Raw genomic sequence first — 13,053 nt, 5'->3', positions numbered from 1 at the left:
TGCTACACAGGTCTAAAAGCTCATCCCTCTGAATAAAAAAGCGCACCACGGACGCATCTGCTCTGGAAGACGGGAAACCCGCCGCCCCGCTGCCAACAGGCGTCCCCTCTAGAGGATCCTGGAAGCCCGCCAAAGCAGCCAGGTCCTCAACCAGGCCAACACGCTCCTCCGCCCACCAATTCGCAATCCAAGCCCCCCCGCGGGCGCTTGGATGAGGGAGGAGGAAGAGGGGACGCCAAACGAAAAGAGGGAGGCAAAGCCATAGGGGGCGCGGAGGGAAACCCCCCCCGAAACCCCCCAGGCGCACGTGGGACCCCCAAAAGTCCGCACAAAGAAAGAAAATAAATTGGGGGCAAAAAACCCCTGGGGGTCCCCAGGGACTCCCTGCCCCAGCAGGGGTCCATGCTGAAACCTGCCCCTGTGTTCGCCATACAGGGGGAAGGTCACCTGAGGTTGCAGACAAAATGGAGGGGCCAGACAAAGAAAATGGCGAAGTTCCCGCCAAAAATGCTCCCTCCATGGCCTGTAGCGGCTGAGAAGACTGAACAGTCCCAGCCGCTAAGACAGGCAAGTCGGCATCAGCTGTCAAAAAATCAGCTGAGAGGGAATCCTTCGGGGAATCCCTCCGTGGGCGGTTGTGGAAGACCGGGCTTCCCCACTGCTCCAAGCCGACTCGCGAGGCACCATCGGCGGGGAGCTCTGGGCGCCTGCAGCCGCTGCCGACGGAGCTCCACCACCTCACCGACCCAAACCGCCGAGTTCAGGCCGGCCGCGAGTGCCTCGCGGCTGGACTAAAATTGTGGCCTACTCCCCCGGAGAAGGGCACAATTGCTCCAGACGCGACCTAGCTATAAAAAAGTGCTGGTTACATGAAAAAATACAGTAAAATACAGTTTTCTTAAAGGGAAACAACCCTTCAGACCAGCACTACCTCAGGATTTTTTTTTTTTTTTTTTTTACAGAACAGACTCCACAGGCTCTCGAAGCAATATGCCTTGCTTGACTTAGGGGGCAAGGCTTACTGCTGAGGCTCCTCTAAAAAAATGTGGGGAGGTGGAGGAAGTGGGGGGAGGGACCCCGCTCGTGACCCGCCGGGTTTGACACCCCCGAGGTCGGACGGACCCCCAAACAGGGCCCGACCAAGCTCCGTCCGGCCAAAAACAGGGACAATAAACCCCTAAACAAATTCCAACAGCCCTACCAAGAGAGATGGGTACAGATCACTCAACACCTGCTGGAGACTGAAAGAAGACTGAGGGAAATAGAGAAGGGAGGATAGTATATACTGTCCCAAAGTTTTGTTTTCAGTCTCCACCTGCTGGTCATGATTAGATATATACCCATTCGTAAAGTTAACCTCTACTGGTCTGGAGAGTGCTAAAGAATGTAATTTATTTCTTATATACCGCTACATCCGTTAGGTTCTAAGCGGTTTACAGAAAATATACATTAAGATTAGAAATAAGAAAGGTACTTGAAAAATTCCCTTCCTGTCCCGAAGGCTCACAATCTAACTAAAGTACCTGGAGGGTAATAGAGAAGTGAAAAGTAGAGTTAGAGGAAAAATAAAAATAAAATAGAATCTCCTGGTAGAGGTGGTGGAGACAAATACTGTCTTCTTTGTGACACTATAGAAATAATTAATAGCAGTAGTAGTAATTTAAGAATGTGTGAGACAGGCATGTTAAGGAGAGAAAGAAAAATCAGATGATATGGATGAGCAAACAGGATGGGCCATATGGCCTTTATCTGCCATCATTTTCTATATTTCACATGTGAAGTGAAGATATTGCCTTCAAAAGCTAGAGAAAATTTGACAACTCTTTTGCTACAGAGGTGGACGTTTTGTATGAGCTAGTGTAGCACCTTGTCCATTAGCTTTAAGTTCACACCAGCAATGAGAATCATTTCTGCCATGTCTTGCCTCCCATTCTCTGCTGCAATATGAAGGGGTGTCTGTTGCCTCTGTGAAACAAGAGCAAACATGAGGGATGCAGTTGCTAACATGCACACACATCAACATATTAAAAGGAGCCACAATGCTACCGCTCATTGCATGGCTTTGAACCAAGGACCTTGGCATCCTGGGACATAACTTGTACATCTGTTATCTACCGGAGCTGATTACTGAAACCCAAACTCCAACTTTCCAACTACTAGCACACTTTCAAAGTACAAGCCTTACCCCACACATTTTATGCAGGCCCCTGGAAAATACAGCTGTTCAGTCCTCATCCTAGGACGCCTTCCCCAAATGTGGGTACTAAGCACCTCCTTTCACCTGCCTACAGGAAGGGCAGGTTTGCTTTTTAAAATTGCCATCCACCTGGTCCTCCAATTTGATGCCATACAACAAGGCTAATCCAATTGACTCCAAAGGTAGTCTGGGCAGTGAGCTTTCACTCTGGAATTCAATCACTATTTAAATATTGGATGCCCTTGGCTTCAAGTCAGATATTCCAGGTTGCCTACAACTTTGGTCTAGTCACAAGAATGATTCTGTAGCACTGGTCAACTACACACACAACTGGGTGCTGAGCCAGCTTTTGCATCAGTGGCCCCCTCCCAGCCATGATCCAGTAACTCCCCCCCAGTACTGGTGACGAAGGGCACCAAAATTCCAAATCCCAATTTGGCATCTCTTCCTCACTAACAGAAGGGCAAGCGGTCCGCTAGTCCCAGAAGATGAAGAACTTGACACATTGGTAGTCGGTTAAAATCCTATATTGCAGAGGCAACATAAAAGGTGCCCAAAATTTTATGTAACCTCTGCAATAAAGGATTTTAACCAACTACCAAAGTGTCTGCTTCATCATCTTCTGTCCATCTCTTCCTCGATGCTTGCAGAGGGAAGGGGAGAGGCAGAAGGAAAGATACTGAACTGGGATTTTGGTGCTCTTTTTCATCGGCACTTTGGGCCAGTGCCTCACCTGGTCCAAAGGTTGATCCGGCCCTGTCTACACATGATAAGGAATACCCCCTGCTGAAGTGCTGATGCATCAGTGACAGCAGAGGACAGATGCAAGGTATCTGGATTTACACCTAATGTTTCAGGATCCTAAAATGCTTCTCTATTTTAACACTTCCAAAAGATGAATGCAGCTACCTCTGGTGTGGATGATCAGATAGTGCATTTTTTTTGCACACAAAAACTACCTGAAAGCTGCTGGAAACATGGAGGAAGGATGATATTTCTCGAGAGGCACATGGATAAAGTGAAGCATACAGAGCACAGATGGGTGAATTTGAACAATTCAGCACTAGACCAGCTCTGCTCTCTACAATGTGAAGCTGTTATCTACGTACACAGAATTGTGCCAGTCCAATTCTATGTTCTGAGCAGCACATTTCCATTTCCTCATTGGGAAGCTTGCACTACGTCCTGCAACTACCCTAGCCTGTGCTTCCCACCTGTCACACGCATGCATGGTTGTTTAATAAGGGGCCACATTATCTACAGCAAAGAAAGATCAAAACATCCATTCGTACAGCCGTCCTCTATTTAAAGGCTAAAGAATGTTATTGGAGCCACGAAACGTGTCCAAAATGGAATAGTAAAGTCAGATACATGCCAGACCTAGAACCCTTGCTTATTGGGAAAATGTGTTCACTAGGAAGGGGGTTTGTGGCAATTTAGCTTTTCCACCTTACGTAGTCTGTGATGTCCAGGTCACACTCCGCATCAATGAGAATTCTAACCATGGAGGGGAAGTTCTGGAGCACTGCAATATGTATACAGGATGAATTTTGCTGTGAAAAGATAATAATTACTTCAAAATTGAGAATATATACACACAGCCAAATCACTTTTTTTTACCACCTCGTACTGACATTAATACATTTATTACTTTTACAGACCACTTGGAGTGGTGTATTTTTAGGAGGGTCAAGACACAGAAACACAGCACAGTGACATAGGAACAAAACATTTTTTATTTCTGTACAGTTTGTGTCACACTTAATTCATACAAGAGGTTTGGCTTACCACAGCCAAATATTGTGTCTAGCTAAGACCTGTCCTTTATCCTTGTACCTCCCTCTAACTAAGTCAAGCCTGGGCAGAAATACTCCTCCCTGAGACCCGCCCCTCTGACTCAGCACTGAGCCAAGCAATGCAGGGCACTCTGGGACCTGTAGTCCTTCTCAAATACATGGTGCCCTCTTCTGCCCAGTGGAATCGAATCGCTGCTCAGCTCAGCCTTCCGTGCTCCGATAATATTTCCTGTCTTTTCAGTCCTTGATAAATTTATATGTGCAGTAAGAGGAGGTTCCTGATGAAGGATTTTTTCCGAAACTAAAGTTCAGTAGAACCACCACTGCTTTCCAGAGATGGGCGGAAAAACGACAAGAAGACTTAATAAAGGTATGGGGGATATGTTTAAAGTTGGCACAATAGTAAACAGACTGACTAGAGGTTGCTTAAGGAACCTTTTTCATCCAATGCTTAATAAGTTGCTTATCAAAATATGTCTCATTAGCAAATGTCTTAATGCTTTCATATAATTTAAGTTGTATATAGTTCAATAAAGCACAGTTACTTATTGTTAACAGGGACAGCAGGCAGATATTCTCTACACGTGGGTGACGTCACCGATGGAGCTCGCTAGCGGACGTTTTCACAAGCAGACTTGCTTGAAGATCTTCAAGCTTGCGATTGGCCCGCACATGCGCGCGAGCCCCTCCTGCCCGGTCTAGGGCATGCGTCTCCTCAGCATGTCTTCAGTTCAGATAACTAGCAAAGAAGCCAACCACAGGGAGAACAAGCGTATGTCTGGAAGGCTGTGTGGTCGTGGACCTGCCCCGAAGGGGCGGAGAAGACCGGGGCCTTTTAGAAGAGGCAAGCCGTGCCCTAGTAGCGGGGGGAAAACGTGTCCACAGTCTAGACCCCTCGAAAGGTCACAGGCGACTCAGGAGAGGAAGAATCGCTCGAAGGAACCCGACGAGTCTTACGGGGAATGCCTCGAGAGTCGAGAGGACGCTCAGGTTGGTCAGACCGAGGGCGGGTCGAGACCAAGGTGAGAGGCGTCAAAGTTGGGACCAGTTGGCTCACCACCGAGGAAAGCTGCGTGGTAAGTATAGCTTTAAGCATGTTCTCGAACATAGGCACCGAGACCTAAGGAAGTTGGGTCATAGGTGCAGCAGTGTGCTCCTTCGGAGGCAACCTTGAGGAAGAGTATTCCCTATGTGAGGAGGCACGCTTAGAGTGATATCTCGAAGATGCCGATGAGGTGGCGCTGACATGAGACTCTGAGGTAGGCTTCTTAGCCGGCACACCTGAGGAGGAAAAAGGAAACTTACCCGAGGCCGGAGTAGCAGGAGGAGCCGAGGCCAGAGCCTTTGAGGCTGACGGGGACTTCGAGGCCGAGACACCCAACAAGGGCGCCAAGGCCGATCTCAAGGACTGTCCCGCAGGATCCATGGGGCCAAAGAGTTTGAGAATCTTGGCCACCCGCCGATGAAGGGCCCGCGGTTGCAAAGTCACACAACAGGGACACGACTCAGTGCGGTGCTCTGCATCCAGGCACTCAACACACCAACGATGAGGATCGGTGATGGAGATAACCCAGTTGCAATTAGTACAGTTTTTAAATCCGAAATGAGGCTGGGACATAAGAAAAAATATGGCCGCGGCCCCGTAATGCCAGGCGGCTAGAGGAAGACCGGGAACCCAGTCAAATGGAAACTAAACTAAACTAAACTAAACCTTAAGTTTATATACCGCATCATCTCCACGGATGTTGTGGAGCTCGGCACGGTTTACAAGAACTTAAAATATAGGAAGAGAAGGAAAAAAAAAGGTTTACATGAACTTATATATAGAAGAGAAGAGTAAGGGGGGATAGAATTACATTTTAGTGAAAAGCCAGGTTTTCAGTTGCTTGCGGAATAATTGGAGGGAGCCCAGGTTCCGCAGTGGGGTGGTAAGGTCGTTCCAAAGACCTGTGATTCTGAAGAGAAGGGATTTTCCCAGTTTGCCTGCATAGCGAATACCGTGTAGAGAGGGGAAGGATAATTTATACCTTTGGGTGGGTCTGGTAGAGTCAGGACTCGAGGAGTTATAAAATAGTGGGATTAAGGGAGGAAGGATGCCGTGAATGATCTTAAAAGCCAGGCAATAGCATTTGAAATAGATTCTGGAAATCACTGGGAGCCAGTGAAGTTTGTCTAGGAGTGTGGAGACATGGTCAGACTTGCGTTTTGCAAAGATCAACTTGGCTGCAGTATTCTGGATTAGCTGGAGTCTTTGAAGACTTTTTTTGGATAATCTTAAGTAGATGGCATTGTAGTAGTCTAATTTGGAGAGGACAAGGACGGCGAAATGTTGTTGGCGAAAATAGGATCTTACTTTCCTCAGCATGTGGAGGCTGAAAAAGCATGATTTAGCCAAGGAGTTGAGGTGGTCATTGAAGGAGAGAGAAGAATCGATAATGATGCCAAGGACCTTGCTTGAGAACTCAAGCTGCAGTGCAGCGCCTGAGGGTAGTGCGAAGAGGGTGGGCAGGTGTTCTAATTTTGGGCCGAGCAAGAGTAATTTTGTTTTTGATTCATCCAATTTCATCTGTACTGAGAAGGACCAGGAATGGAGTCTCATTATGCAAGCTGTAATGTTCTCGTGGAGGTTGGTGAGGTTCTGGTCTGAAACAAACTGAAAAATAAAAGAGATAAAAGACGCGAGCACAGCGACTCAATCAACAATAAGCAAACAAGCTGCGGTGCAAGAGGGACAAAGCGAACATGTGAAGCAAGGGAGCAGTGCTTCTGGCTCCGCGGAAAACAGAGAACTGAGGACACGCTGAGGAGACGCATGCCCTAGACCGGGCTTGAGGGCATGCTTGAAGATCTTCAAGCAAGTCTGCTTGCGAAAACGTCCGCTAGGGGGCTCCGTCGGTGACGTCACCCACATGTAGAGAATATGCTGCCTGCTTGTCCTGGGATAAACTGTTTAACAGTTTATCCAGCCTATTCATAGCTGTCTTTTTGAATTTCCTGGGCAAAAAGGAAGGAAATCCCACCCACTAACACCTATCTTCCCAAGGTGGAGGTACCAGGTCATCCCCGGACCCATGGATGCTCACAAGCGGGCGTTACAAACAAAATGCACACACAAGAGACAAGAAAGGAGAAAAGTCCACTACTGCAAGGCAGTATCATATATAACCGATAGAAGCTTTGGTGAGTTCAAACTGCAGAATCAAAGCGTTTTAGACCACTTACATGATTGACAGCATCTGTATAAACCCCCGCACCGAGAAGAAGCCTGACAAGGTCTTCGTGGCCCTGGAGCACAGCATAGTGAAGGCAGCTCATTTGTTTCTAAAGAATACAGATAGCACACAATCCAGTCATTGTCGTTTCACACTCATGCCTAAAGGCTTTGTCTTTTTCTGAAATATATTTGCCTACAATTCATGAACTCAGATAAAACGTTGTCAGGTTGACCACATGGACATTCTCTTTCATCCAGCAGGCAGGACCTGCAGGGTTTCTGTTGTTTGTGCAGTATTCTCATGACTCCAGTCTTGATGACTTATAGGAGAGCAATAATAAGAAATAGCAGTAGAAATGCAAGACAGAGTCCACCAGAGTGGGACCAACAGCAGCCTGGAGAACTTTCCTTCCGAAGGGCACACCCACTGAATCATTTATGAATGCGTAGCCCCTCCCCCCTGATAGTTGGCATATATTTTCCAGAGATTGTCTTGTCTGCTGCAGTAACCTGCTTTCCTCTGACTTGGGGATATAACAGGAAGCTGGCAACCAAGCAGCTCATATTCTCTTTAGACCAACTTCCAAAAGAAAATCGCTCATTTAACTACAGTTTTATTACATCGGTCTCGATCTGTGAAGCAAGCGCATAAAAATTCACATTACCTCTGTCTGGCAATTTACATCACAGCCGGCTTCAATCAGGAGCTTCACACAGTCGTAGTGCCCTCCTTCAGCAGCGAGGTGCAAAGCCGTCAAACCTCCCTAAAATGAAAGATGATGATAATGTTATTTTCTACATTTCACTCACTAAAGACTAAAGAGAACCTCAAGAAGGTAATTCAAACCAGAGCTGGTTGGCAGTGAGAAATGAGCCCTTACCGAATGACTAAGGGGAGAGGAGGGTTGTGGGGCAGAATTTTTTTTATCTAGGTTATAAGAGCACAGACCTCGACTCCAAAGAGATGTTGCAATGGTTAGATTATGAGGAGGAGGAGGGGTGGTAATCGGGAGAAAATAATTGATGATGATACTTTATGATGTCGCAGTTTGTCTCAGATCTATTGTTCAGATCAATATGAATTATTGCGATATCTGTGTTCTCCTTTACCTTGTCATCAACAAAACGGCTGAACCTTAAAGTGGTATGTTCAATATGAGGGATAAAGTGTGTATGCAGGAGAGAGTCACAAGAAACGTTAGGTTTCGGATCAGCACTGACCTTCTTCCCCTCTCTGCTCTTTGGACCTGCCTAAAGCACACTATTCAATCCAGTTGTGAAATAAGTACTGAAAAGAAAGGTGACCTTACCCTGCAGAGCTCCCTGTGACGTAGAGGAGTGTCAGAGAAAAAAATCCGGAGTGGATTCCTTCTGCAGATGGCTTGTGACCATTGGGAGAGAACCCACATGTCACCTATTGCACTGGAAATAAAGATATCCAGGGCTTAGTTTCCTTTTGACTCCAGAGTCACAGGTGTGTTCTCCTTCAAAGAGGAGGGGAGGGCTGAGCTTAAAGCAGTATTCAGCTCAGTCTACTTCTCCTGTTGCCCCTGGCCCACCCAGCCCCCAGTGCTACTTCCCCTTCTCTACGAATTAAGCCCCAAAGATAAAATGAAATAATTCCAAAGTGGTGGACTGATGATCAAGTGTTCTAAGTGTTTTACTCAACCTAAGGCAATATGCCAAACAACCGCCACGACTTCCATGCACAATTCTACACTCCCACACATTACAGAAGCCAACCAGAGAGGCGAGGCATTTCTTTGTGATCAGTCCCTACTTTCCAGGAGATTTCCAGGCTGAATTTAGCATGACAACCCACTCAGTTTTTCAGGGACACCTTCCCATCCACCGCTCTGCTTTAGCATTTAAATGCTCACAGGGAAGCAACTTAGTCTACAGCAGGGGTCTCGAAGTCCCTCCTTGAGGGCCGCAATCCAGTCAGGTTTTCAGGATTTCCCCAATGAATATGCATGAGATCTATGTGCATGCACTGCTTTCAATGCATATTCATTGGGGAAATCCTGAAAACCCGACTGGATTGCGGCCCTCAAGGAGGGACTTTGAGATCCCTGGTCTACAGCAATGAGATACAATTGCACCAGCACACCACCACACCAGGAAAAGGCAAGGCTGAGCTGGCTGTGTGCCTGCTGAAATGGAACTCAGGTTACAACAGAAGGAGGAATGCTGCATCTCAGTGACATGGCATAACCATCACAGATATGCCACAAACAGGAAGGAAGGGGGAAAAAAGGAGAGAGCAAAAAGACGGGAAGCTACTGCAGGGAAAAAGCCCAAATTTGTGCTGTTTGACAAGCTTACTGAGTTTTTTTCATTCAGGTCCACCCCAATTTCCACCATCTTTTGTAAGACTTCACCATGTCCATTCTTTGCGGCTAAATGCAGGACTGTGTTATTCTCCTGCAGAAGAAAACAAGCAGTTACTTCATAGAAATATAAGAGAGTAAATACAGCACAGAACTTTCTCAAAGGCATGATGGAACCGGCATGGGTATAGAATGCAAAGAGAATGACAGAATCCATCTACAGTACATCCACGTTCAGCTATCCAAATTATGCACATCAGGTATTTCTTGAGCTACCTTTATAGGGCAGAGAAGAAAGCGCGGAGGGCCATTTTAGATAGTGCGTCTAAGTCCAATTTGGATGTCCTGAAAAGTGCGTCCAAAGTTCAGATGCTGAAAACGTCTATTTATCAAAACTGCTAGACATCCATTTTGTTATCAAAAATTGCCTATTTAGACGTCTTGGCCGTCAGGATACCCAACCTTAGGATGCCATATTCGACCACAAAAACGTCCAAGTTTAAAACATCCAAATCCAGACATTTGGAAATGGGAGGGGCCAGCATTGTTTTGTTTTGGTTTTATTTTTTTAATAATTTCTTTATTCATTTTTAAACTTACATCAAGTGTACAGTAAATATCAACCAAATATAATACAACATCACTTGAAAATTTTTCAATATCATACACCAAGAAGATTTAACCCCCACCCCCTCCCAAATTCATATACAACTAATATATACCACATAAAAATAATATCTTACGACAATCATCTATATATTTTTAATGGAAAAACAAGAAATCCCCCCCCCAAATCCACATATGTATTAAAATTGGGAAAAGTGTAACTTATTCATTACTATAATTTAATAAATGGGAGGGGCCAGCATTGTAATGAATTGGCCACACTGACAGTAAGGAATCTCTAAGGGAGAGGAAGGGATAGAAGATGGCATGGATGGGCAGATTGGATAGCCTTTATCTGCCTTCAGCAATATGCATGCAGTCTTTCAGATATGCTCTAATACATTATTGGTCACGCACCAGATGATATTCAAAACAGCAGGGAAAAGAAAACCCACAAGAAAACTGTAGAGATTCCCACTTTCATGACATTTCTGAGGAGATATTTACCAATACCCCTACTTACACACTCCTACCATTAAGAATGTACCTCCCCCTTCCTCCAACCATGAACGATGACACCACCTTACACCCAGAAAGAATATGGCATAAAGAGGAAAGGGATTGGGACACTCAAAGCGGTTTACATACAGGTTCTTCAAGCATTTTCCCTATCTTTTCCGGTGGGCTCACAATCTATCTAATGTACCTGGGGCAAGGGGAGAATTAAATGACTTGCCCAGCGACACAGGGAGCAGAACGGGATTTGAACCCACAACCTGTAGCTCTAACCACTGGGCCACACTCTCCTCTCCAAGAGCACATGAGAAACAGAGGGATGCACATTTTACAGTAGCCTTGCAGGTGTGCCACTCCATGGGCGGCTGTGCCATACCCTAGCACAGTTGTATATTGCTTTATGGGGGATGGTGAAAACACAAAAAGTGGAACACAAGTTTCTGGGGGTACAGGAAGCTTATAATGTTTATTTCACAAAATTCCATATAATAAAAGCAAAAACATATGAGGTACAGAGAGTTTGTGTCAAAGATGTTACAGTAATTGCACCATATATTTAAAGCTCACAAGGTGAGCACCACCAGACCCGCAATCCTTTGCCTTCCTCAGGGATAAAAATGAATATATAAATTGTGTAATAATGTATCATAATCAAATGACACAAAAAATCTAAATTCAAAATGGAGAATGAAATAAAAGTAAAAAATGAGAGAAATGTGAAATAATAGGTGTTGATTAAAAGTGCGCATGAATTAGTGATAACGTGCCATGACACTGTCTTGTGTTAAAATAGGATGATGATGTAATGGAGAGAAGTTTCTTTGGACTGAAGCACAATGATTTCACAAATTACTTTCACGTTACGTCAGACACCGATATAGTGTACCATTGTAGGTTCACCTCTCAACATCGGCGGTCAAAATCAAGTATTTATGTTGTAATAGCATTGATGTCAATATTTTGTATCAATATCAGGCCCCCTGAGGAAGGCAAAGGTTTGCTGAAACACCGCCCATGTCGGGTCTGGGGGTGCTCACCTTGTGAGCTTTAAATATATGGTGCAATTACTGTAACATCTTTGACACAAACTCTCTGTATCTCATGTTTTTGCTTTAATTATAAGAAATTTTGTGACATAAACATTATAAACTTCCTGTACCTCCAGAAACTTGTGTTTTCAGAATCTTCGATTTTGTTGTGAACATTGGTTCATTCCTGTAGATTTTGCACTTGCTCTTCTTTATGGGGATGGATATATTAAACATCCAGGTACATATATTGCTCCTTTTCAATGTTTTCTATTCATACCCGAAGAAAGGAACTTCACTTTACATACCTTGTCTTTAAGATCATGATGACATCCCGAGCCAATCAGAAACTCCACCACCTCTAGTTTTCCATGCTCAGCAGCCAAATGAAGTGCCGTTCTCCCCAACTGTAAAAAGAAAGCCCCCAAGTAGACTGAGACTTAAGTCATTTCTCACTTACTTATGAACAAAACCAAGAAAATTTAAAATGTTAAGAGTTAACTCAATTATACATGGAGCAAAATTCATTTTGTTCAACCAATATCAGACTTATCCCATGAAAAAAGTTCAAACCTATATAAGCACATCTCTATGTTTCATAGGCACCTACAATGAACGCATGGGAATCATTTCTAGATAAATCTTGTGTTCATCTAATAAAAGGTGTCCTAGCCTGATGACTGTTTCCATCAGATCCACTGTGTACATAGTTCTTGATCATAGGCCTGATCTATGTCCCACACAATACCTTACAAGGGGAAATCCATTCTAGATATGGTCTAACACAGGGCTTTGCACATTTCCTTTGGACAAAGGAACCAATCCAAATGGTCAGGGTCAGTGGTTGAGATTTTTTCACCCCAATTCTTCAATACTAATGCAGAAGAGCTGGGAGCAGAAAGGGCAGGGATCTTGTCACCTTTCAGGCCCATTTTACTAAATCTGTAGTCCCATTCTCTGTATAAAGGAAAGAAAACTTAATGGCTCTTAACACACTACCCCAGTGCATCGACAAAAGCCAGCAGATTCCCTGCCCCCTCATGTCCCACTCTTCTCTCATCCAGTCATCCATATCATTCCCTCCTCCCCCCAGACTCTCAATCCCCCCTTTCCCTCCCTCATCAATATTAACCTCCATTATCCCCCAATCACCCCCACCTCCATCTCCATTCAGCTAGTCACTTCCCCCGCCCCCCTTTGGATAGGCAATCTATATAGCCAGCCAGCCACCCCTTCCCTAACTAGCCAGCCTTTTTCTTCCAGCTTCTCTCCATTTAGACACCCATCCCCCCATCAACTTGCTGGGCCTGCTAAAGGTTGGTACTGTCTGAGTTTCAGCTATGCTGGTCTTATGAGAGACCAATAA

General features: G+C 45.1%; 1 protein-coding gene across 4 annotated transcripts in view; it reads right to left on the bottom strand.

Moving 5' to 3' along the window:
- Nucleotides 1–13,053, bottom strand: part of ANKDD1A (ankyrin repeat and death domain containing 1A) — a 37,536-nt gene that overhangs the window by 11,376 nt on the left and 13,107 nt on the right. For all 4 annotated transcript variants that reach the window (XM_033919442.1, XM_033919441.1, XM_033919443.1 and 1 more), the window contains 6 exons: nt 11,996–12,094; nt 9,533–9,631; nt 7,873–7,971; nt 7,216–7,314; nt 3,652–3,750; nt 1,867–1,965 (listed from right to left, as the gene is read on the bottom strand). In XM_033919442.1, coding sequence (XP_033775333.1) covers nt 1,867–1,965; nt 3,652–3,750; nt 7,216–7,314; nt 7,873–7,971; nt 9,533–9,631; nt 11,996–12,094 — 594 coding nt within the window. The remainder of the gene's footprint in view (nt 1–1,866; nt 1,966–3,651; nt 3,751–7,215; nt 7,315–7,872; nt 7,972–9,532; nt 9,632–11,995; nt 12,095–13,053) is intronic.

The sequence above is a fragment of the Geotrypetes seraphini genome, chromosome 14 (genome assembly GCF_902459505.1).
Source record: "Geotrypetes seraphini chromosome 14, aGeoSer1.1, whole genome shotgun sequence".
Lineage (NCBI taxonomy): Eukaryota > Metazoa > Chordata > Amphibia > Gymnophiona > Dermophiidae > Geotrypetes > Geotrypetes seraphini.
Note: the sequence above shows the minus strand (reverse complement) of the source record. Positions and strands in the feature narration are given on the sequence as shown.